At 36.5% G+C, this 20,954-nt stretch overlaps 1 protein-coding gene across 4 annotated transcripts in view; it reads left to right on the top strand.

Moving 5' to 3' along the window:
• The window catches only part of LOC130459928 (phospholipase SGR2), a 30,319-nt gene that overhangs the window by 2,460 nt on the left and 6,905 nt on the right, over positions 1-20,954 (top strand). For 2 of the 4 annotated variants that reach the window (XM_056827562.1, XM_056827559.1), the window contains 14 exons: positions 6,236-6,391; positions 7,492-7,563; positions 7,638-7,790; positions 8,262-8,312; positions 9,216-9,386; positions 11,454-11,603; positions 14,459-14,524; positions 14,637-15,221; positions 15,308-15,386; positions 15,522-15,634; positions 15,766-15,838; positions 17,209-17,311; positions 19,162-19,255; positions 19,356-19,418. In XM_056827562.1, the coding sequence (XP_056683540.1) occupies positions 6,236-6,391; positions 7,492-7,563; positions 7,638-7,790; positions 8,262-8,312; positions 9,216-9,386; positions 11,454-11,603; positions 14,459-14,524; positions 14,637-15,221; positions 15,308-15,386; positions 15,522-15,634; positions 15,766-15,838; positions 17,209-17,311; positions 19,162-19,255; positions 19,356-19,418 (1,929 nt within the window). Of the gene's footprint in view, positions 1-4,982; positions 5,117-6,235; positions 6,392-7,491; positions 7,564-7,637; positions 7,791-8,261; positions 8,313-9,215; positions 9,387-11,453; positions 11,604-14,458; positions 14,525-14,636; positions 15,222-15,307; positions 15,387-15,521; positions 15,635-15,765; positions 15,839-17,208; positions 17,312-19,161; positions 19,256-19,355; positions 19,419-20,954 lie in introns of those variants that run through there. The other 2 variants (XM_056827561.1, XM_056827560.1) reach the window with 2 other exon arrangements.

Here is a 20,954-nt window from a genome sequence, read left to right as displayed (position 1 = left end):
CTAATTTTTGTGTGAAAATTTTAGGACATCTGGGTGGGTATGGAAATTTTGACTCCAATTTGCACTTCACTCCATGTTTAGGTGGTAATGTAAATTTAAATGGACTAGGCCATAATGCCATATCCAATTAGTTTTTTTTTTTCATATTTCTGCTTGCTTGCTGTTTAAGACGGAAACGCTTGACCATTTTAAAACTCCTGTTACCTTTATCTCCATTTACTATCTTTTTCATGTATTCCACAAGATCAATATGTTGGTTCTCATGAGTTGATGAAAGGGTTTGCTTGTAGTCAACTTCGCAATTTGTTTGTCATTAAGGATATAAGTTTACTTGGTGTGTATCATTTACTTGTTTATTGGTTTGTTTCATTGATTACACTTCCTAGATTCTCCATTCCTTCTTTGTCCTTGAGATTCTTTACTTCTATCTTCATACATATATCTTGTTGTCTAGGCATTTCATTTAGTAGAGTGTTCATCTTTGTGGCGAGCTTTTGTTGTTGAATCAAGCAGTTAAAATGGTTTTTGGGTCACATGCGGAGAGGGGTACTGATCTTTAAATCTTTAATAGGAATGAAGTGGCATGGATTGACATAAACCTTTACCAAATACAAGCCGATCAGTTGTCATAATATTTTCTTTGGAGAGTTCTTCACGTATTATTGATGTGTTTCTTTGTACAACAAATATGCCATAAGAAGGTTCTATGGTTTACTAGTGATGGGTAGACAAGAATGATCTATATTTATAGTTGTTTCCCTTCAAACTTGCCTTGGTTTAAAAAGGCGCAAGGCGCACTATGGCGCACAAGGGTCCTGGTGCAAGGCTAAGGCTCAGGCGCGCTGCTTTTGGGTATGAGGCGCACATAAATTTCTAAAAAACCTTAAAAATCAATATAAAACAAAATTAACACACTTTATACTCAAAACAACATAATAATTATACGGTTTTTTCATGAAATACCCTCGAGTTTTGCCATAATTCATCAAATGCCCATCAAGTTTCTTTAATACATAAAATGCCCCTGTTTCAATACTTAATACCCCAACTACCCCTATTTCAATACTTAATACACTAAATACTTTCAATGACGTCATCGACCCTATAATAAACCAATAACGTCTAATTAAGTCACTAATCCCTAATTAACCCATTAATTAACATCCTAATCAACCCACTAACCCACCCATTTCTTTTGTTTCTCTTTCTCCCTCTCCTTCAGACTTCATCCATTGAAAGACAATCATCATTATTGGCTAGCTCCTTCACTTTAAGGTTAAGATCCTTCATGATGGAGGATTATATTGGGGATGAATACCCACAATGCAAAAATTAAATGTAAAAAAAATCCCAACTCAGAATAAAAGAATTTAAAAAGATAAAACCTTAACATTAGAATTAAAACTACGAAAGAAAAAATTAAAGGGAGAGAGGGGAAAAAAATACGGTGAAGCCAAATTGGGTAGGGCCAAGTGCAACGACAAGAACACAGAAGACAATGGAGATGTAAAATTCGCTCATATTAGCAATGAAACCTAAAATACTGGATTGTCTTTGAACCCATCACCATACTCCCACTACTGATCGGATCTTTCCCGCTGATGGAACCACTCATCCGATACCAACTCCCCGTACGAAGGAACGACTTTTTGAGCTTCGCCGCCCTCGCTTCCTCCGCATCGCCGCCGCTCATTTTTGTTTGTTCAATCCAAAATCAAAATTAGAATCAGAGAGAAAAGGAAAACATTTTCAGCGGCGAGGATTTTGGACGAAAACCTGAACAAGGATTTTGGGTGGTGAGGGCGCCGGAAAAGTTGGTGGTGGTGGTCAATTGGGCATCTGGGAAGAGGGTGAAAGGGGGCAACCATGGAGAAAAGGCTAGGGAAGAAGAAAGGGGGAGAGAGAAAGAAAAAAGGGGAAATGGGTTAATGGTGGGTTAATTAGGGGTTAACGGGTTAAATTGGGGTTGATACCGTCACTAGGGTAGTTGGGGTATTAAGTATTGAAATGGGGGTATTTTATGTACTCCCTCCGTCCCAGAATACTCGTTACACTTTCCTTTTTCATCCGTCTCACAATACTCGTTACACTTTTTTTCCAACCCATTTTAGGAAAGTTTTTATTATATTTTAATAGATGTCCCTTTCTCACTTTGCCTCACGACACAAATATTTTAATTTCAACTCTCCTATCCTTCAATATAAAAATACCTTACGTTCTCTTTCCTCTAATATTAAAGTACCCCACTAACTTCCATCACATCTAATTTTTAATAAAATAATACTTGATAACCACACTACTACTTATCGCATTAAACTGTGTGCCCAGGAGAGTGTAACGACTATTCTGGGACGAAGGGAGTATTATTGAAACATGATGGACATTTGATGAATTATGGCAAAACTCGGGGGTATTTCATGAAAAATCGATAATTATATTAGTAATAGATAAATGAACCGGATGATCCCGCTGATGGACCATCTTTCCATATCTTTTTACCGGTTCATAAGCACCGGGATAATCCCGTTGATGGAGTGCCAAAATTAGAACCTTCCATGGTAATGAACAAGCTGAAAATATGAAAATTAACACATATTATGCTGCCACACTACCAAAAAAATTACATACTGATTGCGTACTGCTAAAACAATAACAAGAGATAGAAATGAAAGAAAAAGCAGAAGAAAAAAAAAGTAGCAGTGAAGAAAGAAGAAAAACAAAATCAGAAAATGGTTCCAGTTTTGAAAACAAGAAAAAATGAAAAAAAAGGAAGATAGAGAAGGAGAGAAAAGAAGAGAGAAGAAGAGAGAATAATTACATACCCGGATGAGGTCAAAATCCGACGGAGAAGTAGCCGATGAGAAGAGAAGCATCCAGGGAAGACAGGAGACGTATTGAATTGGGGGTTTACTTTCTCTCTCCTACGGTCCTCTTCTCTAAATTCAGTAAGTACTAATATGACCGTTTGGATGGGTTGATATGTCAAGTGGAGTTAAAAATTTTAAAAAAACATTAAGAAGATTGCCACGTCAGGTCGTCGGCTGCCAAAAGGGACAAAAAGCGTGTGCCTTGCGCCTCAGGAAATGCACTTCAAAAGCGTCCTGCCGTGTTGGATATTGCGCTGCCACTGAGCATTTGTAAGCGTTGAAGGTTGCACCTGTGTGTGCTTGCGCCTAGGCGCGCTTTTTTTAACAAAGAGTGCAACCAAATAAACTAGCGTGGCCACCAAAAAGGACCATATACTAGATGCTTGTGTTGTGGCCAATGAAGCTGTGGGTGATACTCGTTGTTAAGGCTTTGACGGGGTGGTTTTTATGTAGTTTTTGAGAAGGCCTAAGAGAGGATGAGTAGAGAGTTTCTTGATATTGTTCTTGAAAGAAAGGGTTTGGGAAGCGGTGGAGGTGTTGGATAGGTGGCTGCTTGTCCAATGCCTTGTGTTGGTGAACCCGCTAAGGTATGGTTCTCCTCGTTGAGGGGATTACGTCAGTAAGAATCTTTGTTACCATTTCTTTTCACCTTGGTGGTTGGTGTTCTTTGGAGAATGCTTGAGAGAGGGGTGTCAAAAGGTTTGATGGTGGGTGTACTGAAGTTAAGGTGTCCCATTTACAATACGTAGATATTGTTTTTGTTTTGTTTTTGTAACTCGGTGTTGACAATTTAAGAAGGTAGGGGTCACCGTGCTTCTGATTTTTGAGGTGGTTTCTGAGTTGCGAATCAATATATCTTAATGTATTTTAGGTGTTGTTAGTTTTTGGTTCTTCTGCTCTTGAGGCCTATGCTTCTTTGGTTGGTTATGAAGTGGAGAATCGGCCTCTTTGAGGAAATCCGCGTATGGAGAATTTTTTGGTACCAATTATTTCGAAGTTTTTGAAAAGGTTATAGGTGGAAGAAAGTGTACCTCTCTTTTCGGAGCAGAATTATGCTTATTTAGTCATGCTCGTCAAGTGTACCCCCTTATTAGCTCTCTTTGTTATAAATTGCGATTGGTCTTTTGCACAAAATCGAGAGGCTTATGAGTGATTTCTTATGGCCAAGTTGCAGAGAGGTGCAAAAGGATCATCCCGTGAAGTGGGATTTACTCGATTTAGTGTGTCGTTCAAAGGCAGGAGGACTAGGGGCTGGGAGAGTGATCATTAGACATACTGCTCTTGTAGGAGAATGGTGGTGGCGATTTCCTAGAGAACATCATTCTCTTTGGTAAAATTTAATCAAGAGTAAGTTTAGTTTGTGTCAAAATGGGTGGGATGCTCGAGATGCAAGTCGGGTGACTCTCGTAAGTGTCCTTTGAAATTCATTTCACAAGTGTCAAATTTTTTTTCACTACCTTGGTAAGGTTTAAAGTTTGCGATGGTCAACGTGTTTGGTTTAGGGAGGAAATTAAGAGAGGAAAGCATCGTTTTTGTGATTGTTTCCCTCGTTTATACTTACACCATCCCAAATTTATCGCTGCACCGAACTTTTCATGGAGTTTTATGCTATAAGAAATTGTAGGATTATCTATTCTATTTTAATAAAGAAGTAGATGTGATGGAGATACTGGAGGACTTTTTTTTTAATTGAATGTGAGGAAGTGGGGTCATAATTTTTAGTGTTGGAAAGAGAGAAATAAAATATTTGTGGGTCCATGCCATAAAAAGAAGTGTGACAAATTGGGACGGACGTTAATGGAGAGTGTGACGATTTTATTGGGACGGAGGGAGTACGGTTTATCTGCACTTTATAATGCTCCAGTACCGACTTTCTATTGTGGGAATGTGTAGGATTTACATGTATTAAGCCACACCATGATCGGGAGGTAGAGGAGCTAGCTCCTATGTTTGATCTATTGTTTATTGTTTATCAGATTTGGAGGATTCTAGAGTTCGGACGGGAGACTCTTGGATGTCTTTTAATGTAAATCCTTCCTTGCTTGACTACCCCTAAGTACGCAACCTTTCTATTAGCGATTGTCGTCCTGAATCTGTAACCCTATTTCTAACTATTGAAAGTCAGGGAAGGCGAGAGAAGAAAAATATATTAGGGGCTTTTGTTTTAGAAGGAAAAACGAGATGAATCGCCAATTGTTGTTTCCGTGGATGAATTGTCTTCTTCAAACTCAGCCATGGCTTCTCAGGCGGTATAATTCACTTTTTACAGTCTTTTGTTTTTCTTCATGTTTGTTGTATTGCTGGTGGGGATTTGTACGTTGGTTGGTTTTTTTCTTTGGTTTTACTTTTATTTTTTATTCTAGGGTGGGAATACGATAAGTTAGGTGATGTTGAAAACCTGGAATCAAACCCACATGAAAAAGAAAATTTACTCCCATTCACTAATTCACTGCATAGTAAACACTCGACTTATGTCTTTCAAGCAAATGCGCTTTGACTATTTTCTCTATCCAACTTTTTTTCTCTGTACGATTGTAATACGAAGTATGAACTGGAAATTTGTACCCAAAAAAGAAAACTGGAAATTTATACCCCTAGCAAACCTGAAAACTGCCAACCCGCGAACCCAAACTCGTACCCCGTACCAAACCGAACCGCAAATCAGGTAATACTGGGTTGGAAGTTGGAACACAATGGTCATATTTTTCTGGAGCTACTGTCTCGAGTGATTTTTCATGGGACAATGTAACTTTTCTAGCATCTTGCCGGGCAAAGGATTGTGGGGCTTTAAAGGATTGTTCAATTGGGGAGAGTCGAAGGAATTGAATAAATCTGTAATTTGTTTCTCAGTTTGCTGACTTAATGTACACTTCTGGGTTTATTCAACAACAACAAAGCCTTAGTGCCAAAATGATTTGTGGTCGGTTAACATGAATCGTCATAGGAAATCGTCATTGTGACCAATCAAATAAGAAAGGAGCGGAAGTTAAAAGAATAAACAAGGAAGAGGGAGAAAGTGAAATTAATGAAAGTAAAACAAGAAAAAATATTAAAGAAAAATAACATGGATAAGAAAAATAACACTTCTTGGTTTATTAGTGTAACTTTTTTCCTTGTAAAAAAAGACCATATACTTACACATACACATGCATATGTGTGATTTTTCTGACATTAAATAGGACAAGGAGTTCTGCATGAAAACTTAAACAGATACTTGCCAGTTTCTGATTAAAATATGGGAAGAAACTCTGCTACTTATTTATTTATTTTTCTTTTGTAAGAGGAAACATTTTAACTTAAGCACACTTTGATTATTTGTTAAAATCAGTTGGATATTTGGTCACCCTTCTATGTGCTAAATATTTCAGGTGGATTTGGTGAAACGACACTGCTTTCCAGTGTACTGGAGTGGGGAGAATCGGCGTGTTCTAAGAGGTCATTGGTTTGCGCAAAGTGGAGGACTTGATTGGCTTCCCCTTCGGGAAGATATTGCTGAACAGCTGGAATTTGCATACCGTAGACAGGTAGACTAGAATGCTACCCTGTTCTGGTTATCCCTTTTTTTTTATTATGTTTTTCAAATGTTTTCAGTTCTTTGCTTGTAATCTTCTTGCTTTAGTAGTGTGACGGAGTTAAATTCTGTTTCAGTTAAGATTACTATTTGAGCAAAGTCTGCCATTGTTGCCAGTGGTGAAAGTTTAACTAGTTTGGAAGGACAAACATGCAAAAATGCATGTGTGGTTACATTAATCAATTTTCTTTGCTTACTTGGATATTTTTATTTGTGCTGTACATCATTGTGTGCCCTTGAGATGTATACTATTTCTAGAATCTAAAAAAACTGTGATAAATCTCATCTGTTAATGGATGGAGCTCTTTCTTGGAAGTTTACTGTGGGTAAAATATAGATAATTTTAATTGGTTATTGGAGGGCATTCAAACATGTCTCATATCCATTTTCTTGCACAGAGCCCACAGCCCTAGCGTATTGTTTTGTCTACGCAAATTACTGATCTGACCAGTGTATGGAAGACTGGTAGTCACTACTCACTAGTTAGCAAATTAGCAGAGTAACTTTCAGTCATGCAAAATGGCATATTATGATATCAGTGCATTTTGTTATAGATAGTGGCATTGGTAAATAATTGATGTTTAGTTTTTCAAAGGCTTAAACGCCTTAAAGTAGACCACTCTTCAATATGCTCATCTCATTAGTTATAAGTACATTGGAAAAAAGTAGTTTCACCCCAATATATATTCTTAAATATACTTATCAATCGCCATGACATAATGTACTGCATTGTCGAATTTACTGCTTGGAGTTGAATCTACGTTTTTTTCCTTCTTAATTTACTCTTTTTCTGGATACTGCCTTAACTTTAGAGGTAGCTTAGTTTAACTCTTGATTGCTGCAATCAGTTGCTTTGAGTCTAGCAATTTTCTTTTCTGTGGAAATAAAAGGGGCCATTGAAGCCTATGTTCACATCTCCACCATTGGCCTCAACGCAATTTCCCTTCTCTTTAAGATAGAAAGAGAAAGAGAAATTGGCTGAAATAATTATTATTTTCTTTGGTTAGATGTAGAGAACTTAACGTCTTTGACATGGTTGGTTTTCCTTTCTAGGTTTGGCACCGGAGGACATTTCAACCATCTGGACTTTTTGCCGCTCGTGTTGATTTGCAAGGCTATACCCCAGTATGATATTGTCATGGGTGGAGTAGTGTTTCTTATTTCATGTTCAAATGTAATTATTTCTTGCCGGTATGCAGGGTCTGCATGCCCTCTTCACTGGAGAGGACAGCACATGGGAGGCGTGGCTGAATGTTGATGCTTCAGGCTTTTCCAGTATCATCAATTTGGGGGGAAATGGTGTGAAACTAAGACGAGGATATGCTGCATCTCTGTCTCCGAAGCCAACACAGGTTTCATTTTATAGGCTCTTTTACCCTGTGTGTATCCATTATATTTTTAGTTGCTTTGAGTACTGAAACTGACATCTTTTGAATTATACTTGATGTCAGTGAGGGCTTTATCATCCAATTTATCAATGCACCTGAATCTTTTATGTAGTAGTGAAGACAATTGTTGACATTCAAAATGATTTCTCAAATTATCTCAATCAATTTCCTGAACAAATGGTTATATTGTAGTGCTTATAGCCTAACATTGGTGATGGAGGAATAGCAAATGCTTGATGTTTCGTACTAGGTCACTAGGCCAGAGCCACAAATCATCTGTATTGCTCGTGAAAGTGGTTCTGTGTTGAACTGCCATCTATATCGTGATCATATCTGAGATGTTTTTGCCTTCTGTGATGATGTGTAGTTGAGTACAGTTGTCTAATTATGTTATATAGACCTGTTGGTTTTTAAACTTTTATTATTTCCTTGTAGGATGAGTTGCGTCAGCAAAAGGAAGAGGAGATGGACGACTATTGTTCGGAGGTGCATGCTTTTTTTCTTCTTTTATGCCCCCTCTCCCAGTGAGAAAAAAAAAGAAAAAATAATGATAGGAGCTCTAACTTTTGTATCTTTGGTATGTTAATCTAGCATTTGTATGTCTTAATGAGGTGTGATGCTTATAATACTGTCGCAAATTAGGAACTGAAGGCTATTTTTTGTGGTGTACCTACAAAACGTCTGAGTGTCAAGACTTTGGACAAATTTGTCTCAAATGCAATGTTAACAGTTGTTAGATGATTAGATACGGAGTATTATATGTTAAGGTAATCATTGATGTGTATACATCTGAAATGTCAGATGTCTCCGCAGCAGGATTATTGTCCGTTCTAAAGATCGACTTTCCAGCAGATAGTGCCTTCAAAACCTTTTGACAATGGTGCCATCTTTTCTTTCTTGTCTAATGTAACTCGGGAACAGTTGGTACCATGTTCTGCTTCGTGCTTTTGGAATTGAGCTAGTAAATGGTCATCGTGACTATGTTCTGTTACTTTTTATAGAGTAGCTTGTTCTCTTGACCTGGGGAATCTAGTTTATGTTCTTGTCCAGTTGCCAAGTATCTCTATTATAACAGCAGCTATGGGATCAGAAGAAAAGCGGGTGTGGTATGGGGAGAGATTGATCTCTTGATCTAGGTGAAAACTTGCAAATTGTTTGTGTTTATGAGATTTGAGGAATATACACAAACTCATTTGCGTGTTCTCATATTCATATTTGCCATTTATCTTTTTTGGAAATGCTTATCTAAAATTTAGTCTTCGTTTGAACATTATTCCTGCAAATAAGTTATTTTGAACAGTTTTTCATTTCCTTGGAGATTGTCTCTCAAACATGTTTTTTCTCATCTCCCAGCTAGGTGACCTGTAATGTTAATCTTGTAATTTTTAGGTTCCGGTTCGTCATTTGGTATTTATGGTCCATGGCATTGGTCAAAGACTGGAGAAATCTAATTTGGTTGACGATGTAGCGACTTATCGCCATATCACCTCAAGTCTAGCTGAAAAACACCTGACTTCATATCAACGTGGCATTCAGAGAGTCCTTTTTATTCCCTGTCAAGTAAGGATTTAATTACCAGGTCTTCATATGTTCTTCTTTATTGAGTTCGTTTTTTTTTCCCATTGTGCTTTCTCAGTTAATCTTAGTTTTTTTTTTTTTTTTTTTGGGGGAGGGGGGGGGGATGGGGGTAGGAGGATGACGAACATTCTGAATACTGTACTTAGGATAACCCTGTGGTTTAACAATTTTTTAAAATAGCCTAAGGTATTGCAAGTTTTCCAAGATAATTTTTGAGACGTTCATCGTTATGGACAACCTGTTGTTGTCTGTAAAGGATATTGAATCCTATGTTACCTAAACACTTCATTTCACCTTAAGTACCCGTGTCGGATCCTAGACACTCGGACATGGGTACGGACACTGGACACTTCATCTTGGACCAAAATCATGAATTTTTTTCACAAAATGGCTGAGTGGACACTTGGACACATACCATCCATTGTGATATTGTTGTGTGCCGCATGAAGTGACTTAAATATCATTTTGTTTATATTTATTTATTTATTTTTCAATTTTTTCCCCTATCTCACCCTACTTTCTACTAAGGTACCGTTTGATTCACCTGAGTTATACTTATATTATCTTATCTTATCTTATTGGCCCTTATTGGAAGTTATAAACAGGTGCACTTTCAACTTATTGACCCTTATCTTATATTAACTTATATTATCTTCTCTTACAATAAGTGAAAATAAGGTGAAAAAAACAGAGCCTAAATAATTTTCATCTTCACTACTAAACACTACTCTTTGATTCAGTGATCATCTAAAGAACACCATGAAGCAAAACCCAAAAATGGGGTATTTGTTTACTGTTATGGAGGAGATATAATTGGTAACGGATCTTTGAGTTTTGTAACACAATGTTACTAAACCTTTTTCTGGAGAGGGGTTGTGTATTTTGCGTCTTCTTTATCCCAGACTCAAAGACCTCATTTGCGGATTATTTATAGAAGTGATTTTAGAATTTTCTTAATCGTATCCAAATGATCCACAAGAATTGGTCAATCAGCATTTAACAAATGCAAACCATTACCAATTTCTTCAACCCTTATCTACCCCTTGAATCAAGGAATGGCTTTAGCTTCCTGGGAAATGTTTTGCGTTGTGCGTTGAGGTTTCTATGGAAAGTTTGTGTCCCCCTTTTGTTTGGCTTTCTCCTTGTTGACATTATTACCCAATCAAATACCCATTATTCTTTACTCCCTTAATATTGTTTCATTTTTCGGCTTCCGCAACCACCTTCTGTCCTTGCTGTAGCAAGCACTTATCTGCTGCTAGAGCTATTTGGGCTCTTGTGCTCCTGCTGGTGTTTTGCATTTCCTGCCATTTTTGCCTGCTGCTCATTATCTCTTGCTGTTGTGTCGTGGCGGTGACCACTCTTATGTCTTATCTCTTCTGTGCTTCTCTCGTCTCTCTCTTCTGTTGTTTGGAACCCAACTCAAAAGGATTTTGTGAAGTAATATTTAAAAGGCAGTTGGAGAAGGTGGGATTAATTATTAACTCCTTGTTTTTACAAAAATTGGTTTTAAGAAAAACAGATACTCCTTTTCAAATGCTCAATTTCTCTAAGAGTTTGCTAGGGAATTTCCAAAAAGGGTATTTTTTTTATAGAGTTTTTTATAGAGTTTATTTACGATAAAGTTAAAAGCAACTAGTGTCCGTGTTTGTGCGTCAGACACGAGTATGAAAATTAAACTCTATAAAAAGTTCTATATAAATTGCATAACTTAATTATTAGCAAATTTCTATGGAAAACCAAAATCTACTTTTCTCTTATCTTTTCTTTATTTGAATATCAAACTCTACTGTTCTCCTAATAAAGTCCTTTAGTTCATAATTTGTGACATCACACACCTTATGCTCTTGTCAAGTTCCTCTTTTATGTAATTATAAATATAGAATTGAGTATTATTGTCCTTTTACGTGAGGAGCACTTGGTTCTCTATGGTTGCATTTCTTTCTGTTACTCGTATATCAATTGAACTTTTCTTCTCTGTAAAGATTATGAATCTGATATATGGGACTTAGCTAAACGAAATGTATACTTGGCTCTTGTCTATTTCAGTGGAGAAAGGGTTTGAAGCTCAGTGGCGAATCTGCTGTGGAGAAAATTACTTTAGATGGTGTACGAGGCTTGCGCACTACACTAAGTGCAACTGTTCATGATGTATTGTACTATATGAGCCCCATCTATTGCCAAGAGATCATTGACTCGGTATTATGTTCTTTGAGTTCTCCCTTGATTGTCTGTGCTTTTTTATTGCCGGAACACTCTGATTAAGGAGTCAATATATAAATGTTTTCTCTTATAAGAAAGAGTATATGTTTAGCGGTGTGGTCTTATTGTCATTGATGCACTGCATCTCCTTACTTTAAAGGACTAGATTGTTTTTGTGGATAATTCATGATATATATATCGCATTCTAAGTGCTTATTATGTTCCTTGTAAACAATTTTTTTGATTCCAATCCAAGTGCTTAGTACTCTCCCCATTTCTTAATATCTTACATTGCTCTCTTTTCGGGATTGAACTTCCACCGGAATTTTTCTCAAAATTGTAAAAGCATACAATGAGCCGACAATTTTTTTTTTTTAATGTTTCTAAACAATACTTCATGTGCCATTCAAAGACTCAATTTTAGATTTCATAGATGGAGTAAATACTAAAACGTAGGGATAAAAAGTTGAACCAGGATTCCTAGCTTTGAGGGATTGAGTTTTCTGTTCTAAGCATATTTTTTTAGTAAGCAAAATGTATTAAGAAAATCATGTCTGTGTTTTTTTTTGTCAAAATAGAGCAGAAATGGAGGACATGTAGTGATATTTCTAAACTCATCTTGTATGTAGCAGCTAAAATTGTCTGTCTTTGTTCTTCTCCATGCAAGTAACATCTTTAGGAAACTTATCTATGTTTTTTCTTTCTCTATCAACAGTTCTACAAAATGATGGGTGATGCAAAAGGTGGATTTAAAACATATACATCCACCTTGTGTATATAATATCCCAGATAGCTACTTAGCTTTTCTTTGTGGCAGTCTTGTGCTTGTGAGTTGAGCATGACCCTAGGTCAAAAGGTTGGTGCGTATGCTAACACATGATCTAAAAATGCACACTGGAACGGGTGAAGGGAAATTTAAGAAAATTCGGAAACATAGTAATGTACCGAGTTCTTTTTAGTAAAATTTGTTAGAAGATACACTTGTGAAAGTACTTTTAAAGACTGCAATTTTAGATCCTATACCTGCATGAAGCTCTTGACAGCACAAACAATTCAAAGTAATCGAACATACAATTAAAAATAAAGTAACATAACTCATTATTCTTTCATAAAATAGCTTACAATTTGTAATAATAGAACATGTGTGAAAGAATATGGAAGCAAGATAAAAGAACATGTAGTAACAACAAATTTAACCATATTATTTCGCAATCTAAATAATTTGACTTCAAACAGTTTTTCTTTTCCATTTTGTTCTGCTTAAGAAAAAAATTCTTTCAACCCGAAGCAAAAGAAAAAAGGTACTCCAATCTTCAGTACATCCAACGAGAACATGTGAGGGAAGCCATGAGGCCCATGAGTGTGGGTCCGAAAGTTAGCTATACAACTTTCTCCATAATGCAACTTGAAATACTCTAGTACCTGTTGTTTGTTTTCCCAAAACACCACATAATGGCAAAAAAAGAAAAGAAAAATTGCCGCAAAGTCTTTTATACCCCATACACCTTCCTTGCCTCATATACTAAATCTGTAATTGACCATAATCAGTAAGAGCCTAAGAGGGGTTATTGGAACAAAGGAGACAAAAGTTAGAATCTCAAATTGTGTTCACGGAGTAGCAATTTAGTTTTGTGCGAGAGCCAAATAGATTGACATTAGATGGTGAGGATCTACCGCCGAGTGAGTGTTTTTATTAGTTTAGGCCAAGTTTGAAAAAGTATGGAGATATTAACTAAGATGTTACTCTAAATGGGAGCAGAGATGTTGTGTGACCGTAGGTACCTATAAGTTTAAGGGAAAATTTTATGAGACAACTATTTGACCAGTGCCTTTATATGTGCCGCAACATTAGCATTTGGGAGGGGGGGGGGGGGGGGGGGGATCATGTTAAGAAGATAACTGATAAGTGTGCCAGATATGTGTATGTCGAGATGAATGTATGAGAACGCTTAAAGGGTTAGATTTTGAAAAATGAATATTTTTGGATGAAGGTTGGAGTTGGATGAAGGGAGTTAAGAATGATATGAAGAAAATGGATTTGCATCAGCAGGCATATCCTTAAGGATTAAGGCGCATTGTTGTTGTTGTTGTTGTTATCTATTTGTTGATTCAATGACATTTCCTTTAAAAATCCAAGAGGACTTTAGGAATAACTCATTGGTATATCTGTATATTACCATGAGAATTTCCCTGATTAAAGTCTTGTTTGTAATAGTACCTGCTCTAAGAAAATAGCAGAGTGGGTAGAGTAGTATAAATATGGTCACATATTGCTAGAATGGTAACCAACTGTTTTTTTTTTCTCTTCTTTTTTTGAAGTCGGAAATTGTGCTGAATTGTAAACTGTATGTCTATTATCATAAAAATGTTTCTTTCATGATGATCTATAGACTTGAAATCAGTCGTTGTTGGCTGGCGTTTTTGTGCTTTATAAGTAATAGTCTCTCCGTTTTTTCAATTGTTCCATATTGACTACTCCGTACTATTCTCATATACTCTGACCATATTTTTCTGCCAATATATAAAAACAAATGTTACGTTGTTAAATATTGTTGGTTTCTTATTATAAAACTTATAACTTTTACTTATAGATACTTAGGGATATTCTCCCTAAAGACATAGATAAATTGGCAAATGTAAAAGTCAAAGTGGAACAATTTTAAAAATCCCGAAGGGAGTACATGTTTAATTTTGTCCTTCATTGAACTTCCATTTTTTGGAAACAGAGTCTCTGGGGCCTATTTCCTAAATGGTCGTCGTATTGTGAGGTTGGAGAGAAGTCAGTTTGATATATGATATGGATGATTAGAATTTAACTTTCGTTGTCTCATAAAGATGGTTCATATCCACAGGTCTCAAACCAACTGAATCGTTTATACCTGAAGTTCCTGAAGAGAAATCCAGGGTACGATGGAAAGGTAGAACTGCCTGTGATTCTGTGTATTTAAATTTCTTTCCGTTAAAATTCACTTTTCGAAGTCGACTTGTTCTGCAAATAGTTATGCTGAAAATGCAGAATAAACAATGTAGGTTTCCTTGTATGGCCATTCCTTGGGAAGTGTTCTCTCATATGATATTCTCTGCCACCAAGAGAATTTGTCGTCTCCCTTTCCGATGGAGTTTATGTACACAAAGCATGAGAAAGAAGATGAATCATCAGAAAATATTTCCAAATTACCCTCTGACATCAACTCCAAGGATGGTTGTCCTAGAATCTCACAGGAAATTTCAAATGAAGACAAGTCAGGAGGATCGTTGCTTGAAAATGTTATGACTGAAGATCGTCTAGTTACGGATATTTGTCCAACTTCCTTCCCGATTAGAGATGAAAGCCCTATGGTGAAAGTGAGTGAAATGCAAGTTGGCACTGAATCTTTAGTGGCAGATGGTCAGGATCCACCTTGCAGTCGCAGTGACTCCTGTCCCGAAGAAATCGGAACCCTGAGTGAAGTGAGTGATATCTATCAGGGCTCCACTGAAGACTTGGAAGCGATTACCAATCTGAATAAAGTTAATCCTGAAGTTTCAGAAAATGTAGCCGAATTTCTGCATAAATTAGATTCTATTGACAATGACAAAAACAAAGACAAGGATATACAAGCTCTGAAGTCAGAGGTGCGGGCAAATCTTTTTCTGCCTAAACTTTGAATAATTCGTCTTCAATTGTGTTTTATTTGAACGTTTTCTGTTAACTGCTACAGCTTGACTTTCTAAAAGGACGAGTTGCAGAATTGGAAGCTCAGGTTGGTTGGAATGATGCTAGTGACAGGTCTAATGAAGGTGATCAATGATAATCTCTATATTCTTTTTTACCTTCTTTTTAGTCCTTTTCAGTCCTCTTCTTCATACACTTCCTCTGCATTGATGTCTTTAAGTCTGTATTTTATTCTACGTTGTGTGTTTTCTTTTGTGCAGGGAGGCATCCAGGCATTTCAGATCAAGATGAATCCGGAAAGATTTTAACTAGTCAAAACAACTTATCCACAAGCTATAAACCTTTCATCAAGTACACCAAGCTTGAATTCAAGGTGATTTGGGAACTTTTAGTTTTATTGGTATTTTTTTTTTGGCAAATTTTTTGGTACTTTTGTACCCTTTTACTTCCATCTTTAAGCTCCACTGTGAAGTTTTTTCTAATTTCGAATATGTTATGCAACAGGTACATACATTTTTTGCGGCTGGATCTCCTCTTGGTGTCTTCCTTTCCATTCGAAATGTCCGCATTGGAATTGGTAAGAGTCTTAAATTTCTTTGGACTATTCTACTATTGTGATTGTAGACTCATGCCAGTGGTGTTAATCCCCTAACTGTCTTTAATTTCATTCATCAGAGAATAGTAGTGATGCTCATCTAGTAGTTGATTTTGCAATTCTTGTTGATCTATCTTCTGCCATTTTGGTTGACTTCTCTTTTTTCTTCTCCGTTTTGTCAATTTGAAATTTAGAAATGAAGGAGATGGAAGTACAAATCCTTTCTGATACCACAATGTTTATAGAAACTTCTCTTCGACCAAAAAAGGCTCTTTGACTGATTCTTGAGCAATAATGACTAATTTATTATGAAAAACAAAACAATTCTCTTTTCAGCTTTTTTAGGGGTACAGTGTAGTCTAATGCTCAAGTTGCACTCCTGTATTCTAATTTTAGTCTAATCCTTTTTTATACCACAAAGTTTATAGAAACGCCTGTATTCTAATCTTGACCTTTCTGTTAATTAAAGCCCATTGAGTTGGTTTGTTGATGTGGATTTTAGTATTTTCTAGTCAGAACTCTTTAGTTGGCAAGTCCGGAAGGGTAAAGGTGGTGATTGCAGCATACCAACATGGTTATATTTTGTTTTATTTTTATTTGTGTTTTGTCTTCCATCTTGGTTACATTTTTTGAAGGTGGTGATTGCAGCCTACCAGCATGGTTATATATTACTCCCTCTGTCTCTTTTTGTTCTTTACGTTTTCCTTTTTGGGTATTTTAAAATGTTCTTTACATTTCCTTTTATATTATCACATAAATGACTTAGTATTCTATCAAAATTTGTGTCCAATTATTATTTTAACCAATTGAATTCATTGAGTCATTTAATTTCTCACACTTTTCCATTGGGATATTAAAATTTCTCATTTCCCAATGTCAGAAGTTTGATAAAAGTGAAAACATTATAAATAAACGTAATTTATCTCGTTTAAATAAAAAATTGAGGAATCTCGATGCAAATTAATTAATTAATCGTTAAAACGCGTGAAAAATAACAAACGTAAAGAACAAAAAGAGACGGAGGGAGTATTTTATTTTCATTTGTTGGTTTCTCTTCATCTTGGGTACATTTTAGCGGTGTGTAAATGTTATTTGTAAATTATTTCGTGTTTGGTCAGAACATTCTTTACTAACATCTCAATCTTTTTATTGTTGCAAAACATTTTTTTAATGCTTCTTTTGGGTTTGTGTTTCATGCTTGACTTTGTGGGAGCTTCATCCCTTCTTCTCAAGGATAGGGTTGCATACATTTTGTCCTCTTAGGACCTGCAAATAGTGTGATCTAATCTTCTAATTTTTTGCATATAGTATTGGATTTCCTGACTTACGTATTGTGATTTCTGCACTTGTAGGTGAAGGAAGGGAATACTGGGGGGAAGAGAATATTAATGAAGAGATGCCTGCTTGTCAGCAAATGTTCAACATCTTCCACCCTTTTGATCCTGTGGCATATAGGTAGACTTTATCATCTTGATTATACTTATACCTATTTTACAATGTCACTCAGACACGGTGAACTTCATAATGTACTGGGTTTGAGTTTTGACTCAACACGACATATAGGCTATAAAACCTTTGTCCAATTCTGGATTCTGCATGGTTGCTCACTGGAAGAAGGGGGGACACAAAAGTGGAAAGGAAAGCAGAAGGGAAGGAGAGAGTTGACAAAAGTAAAGAGGGCTTGTAGACTGGGTTATTTGTGGAGGACACTAATACGATGTTTGTTTGTTAAGAAAGATTATTATCCTTCTAATATTACAAATCCATTGATGTCTAATGGCTTTTAGGCTGCAAACTTTATGATGTCATATAGATTTTTCATTTTGTGATGATTGTGTTTTCACAGTTTAGAAAGACGTCTGTGCTTTGTGCCTTATTATATACCCATCTGAATGGTATAACTACGGGAAGACAAATCTGAGCTGTTGTTTAAAAATTACCAGTGTGAAGACCAAGTGTCTAGCAGCGTACATTTTTTACGCTGCATAAGTTTCTCATTTTGAGGTCACAGTAAATTTGTCCATTTTGCCAGTGAGTGGGGAATATGAGTAAAAATGTTCATGGGAGTGTCTCAGAAAAGCTACTTTTGTTTAAAAGGAAGGGATGGGGAGGATTGTTGTATGGTTGATTTTGTTAGATCTCAGGAAAAGGCAATATATCTATGAAAGTGATAGTCCCTTTCCTTGCGTGTTGATCAAATTCATATTTTGGGTTTATTGATCTGAATCAGGATTGAGAGCAAATTAAGCAACTTTGTGGTTGACAATTGAACTTCCCCTCTGTCTATGTAATATTCAAGAGTTGAGACTCCACTGGCATTACATTTACTGCCATGTGCATTTTTTATTTTAGTATGCTTATTGTCCTTGCCCTGAACCTGTGACAAAGGACAGAGAACAAGAAGATGGCGACTTTATGTTATTAGCTCATTGTTCGGTTTACAAACCATTATCTTTTCATGGTAAGAGCCGGTCGTAAGAGAATTATAGAGGCCTCACCATATTCTTTGGAGATACGTACCAATGGCCCAAGTGCCAATCTAGAAGATTGTTATACCTCAGAGAAATTTGTTGCATTGTACAAGCTGGTTTGATACCTATCAGTTAACACTTGTTTACTCTGCGTACGATATCCTTGCAAACACTTTCTAATTGGAATGCGCGGATTTTCTCAAGAATCTCTTTATCAAGCGATTTGATGTGGGATAGAATAAATTATTTAGCTTGTTGTGGGTGAAGGCAATGTTGTTAATATGCTAATAGCGACTCTAGTAGAGGAGAAAATTTGTAAGCGTCAGTATGTAGTGTAGGGCTACTTCAGGGAGTAGAATTATAAATAAGTTGTTAGTAGCTTGAAGAAGAAGATAGTTACTAGTTAGGGCAGAAGATCTATAGAGAAAATGGGAGAGAGAGAAGTAATGTTGAATATTAATGAGTGTTATGTGTAGCTTTTAGTGTGTTAATTGGTATAGAATCAAGTTCAAGCCTCTCGAAAGCTTGAATGTCCGTACAAATTCCAGTTTATTAATCAAATCATCTTCCTTATTTTCTGCCATTAATGGTTTCTACGCTAAGTTAATCCCTAGCAGGAATTTAAAGGAACTGGGATTATATGTTTTTTTTAAAAAATTATTTCTTTGCTGTTTTTAAGAGAATATGTTGTCTGTTGTACTTTCTGCTGACTGCTCATTAATTTTATAAAAATATTTAAATATTAATCATATAATTGTACATACATTTTAACCTTCCCAAGTGCATCTTATTCTAAACTGAAAGACTTTTGTACACATTTGGGTCTTATCTCAGAATAGAACCACTGGTATGTAAAGAATATGTCAGCAGACGCCCTGTCATTATTCCTTATCACAAAGGTGGCAAGCGATTGCATATTGGACTACAGGTGTGACTTTTTCGAAAACAGTATGCTTTTGGCTTCAATTTCCATTCCTTGCCTGATTCTTTCATTCATCTTTCTGTTTGTGGATTATGTTATGTTGCAGGAATTTGCTGAAGACTTTGCTGCACGATCTCAGTCAATTGTGAAACGCCTTAATTATGTCAAGGTGAGTTCTATTAAGAATCTTTTCTTGTTTTTCGCTCTTATATTTGGATCGATATCACTTCAAGTTTCTATCTTCTCTAGATTTATACTAAACTATTGTGTTGATGAATGATTTATCTTGTTGTACTGCACTATGGTCTATGGTATTCTCACATTTAAGAGATGCACTTGTCAATGCTTCAGGCTTCTATTCAAAATTTCTATATATTTACTTCAACGTCTTCAAGTCTTTAAGCACCCCCAACCTTAGTTTTAAAAAGCGCATCTTGAGCGTGCCTAGGCGCGCTTAGGCTCAAGGCGCAACTAGCTAGGACAGGCTCATGCACCCTCTAAAAGGCGTGCGCCTTTTCCGGGCTCAAGGCGCAGCGCCTTATGCGCACCTTATGGTATAAGGCTCCAATTGTTGATAAGTTAAAGCCAAAACCACACAACGCCTTAATGGCTCCCTAACAGTTAAAATTTACTATATTGAAAAGAGGAGAGAGAAAACCCCAAATTATTTTTTCCTTGTCTCTTTCTGCTGCAGGTCATGTAAATTCCCCTTTTTCTATTTTAAAGTAACCCTTTTATGTAAGGTGTGACACACTTCTTTTGAGAATCTAAATGAATAGCCAGTGACGTAAAAGTTGCTTGAACTATCCTTAGTCCCCTTTTTGTTTGGTTTTTTTTTCCTCAAAAAGGCTTTTAATTTTACTGTAATTACTATTTTACTCCTTTGTGACAACAAGTAATACTATTTTGAATTTTTTTTTCTTCAGAAAATAAATACCACAAAAAATTAAAAAAACTGTGGGCCTTGCGCTTAGGCTACAGGGACTTTTGCGCCCTGGTGCGCCTCGCGTCTTTTAAAACTAAGCCCCCAACTCTCACCCAAGTTTGTATCCAAAGTACAAATAACGGAAGATCGTTCATTGCTGATGTACAGAAGTAATAAAAATTATCCCGAGGAAAACCTAAACTTACACCAAGTTTAAGGCTTTGAACAGTTTTCTTTTTCATTTGAAACCCTTACACTATGTTTGGAGGGTAAGTGAGGAATACATTTTCCCTTATTTGGATAACACATAGGGGAAGGGAAGAGATCCTCCCTCCCCCCCCCCCCCCCCCCCCCCTAACCTTAATAAATCAAATCACTCCAACTTTTGGAAGAAAAATGGAAGCTCGCTCCTTCCCTCCAATCACCTCACTTTCTCTTCCCCTTCTCTTCCCTCTACAAATTCTAACCAACAACGTGTTAGTAAAAGCTTTGGGTTAGAGTCAAGATTGAGGCAGATTCTTAGTTTAAAAAGCGCGAAGCGCACTGAAGCGCAAAAGGGCCCTGGAGCTTAAGCGCAAAGCGAAAGCGCACGCTTTTCGTAGGCGAAGCGCACCCGGAAAGAAATAATAAATTTTCAAAGGTTCAGAAAATATGGAAAGAAAAGATGAAAATAGAAAGAGAAATCAAAACGATGAAAGAAAAATTCAGCATCCGACGGGAAAAATCCGTCGAGAAGGCTAGAGAAATCAGGCTACGGGAGAAAATTGCACTAGGGTTTTC

The sequence above is a fragment of the Spinacia oleracea genome, chromosome 4 (genome assembly GCF_020520425.1).
Source record: "Spinacia oleracea cultivar Varoflay chromosome 4, BTI_SOV_V1, whole genome shotgun sequence".
Classification (NCBI taxonomy): Eukaryota; Viridiplantae; Streptophyta; class Magnoliopsida; order Caryophyllales; family Amaranthaceae; genus Spinacia; species Spinacia oleracea.
Note: the sequence above shows the minus strand (reverse complement) of the source record. Positions and strands in the feature narration are given on the sequence as shown.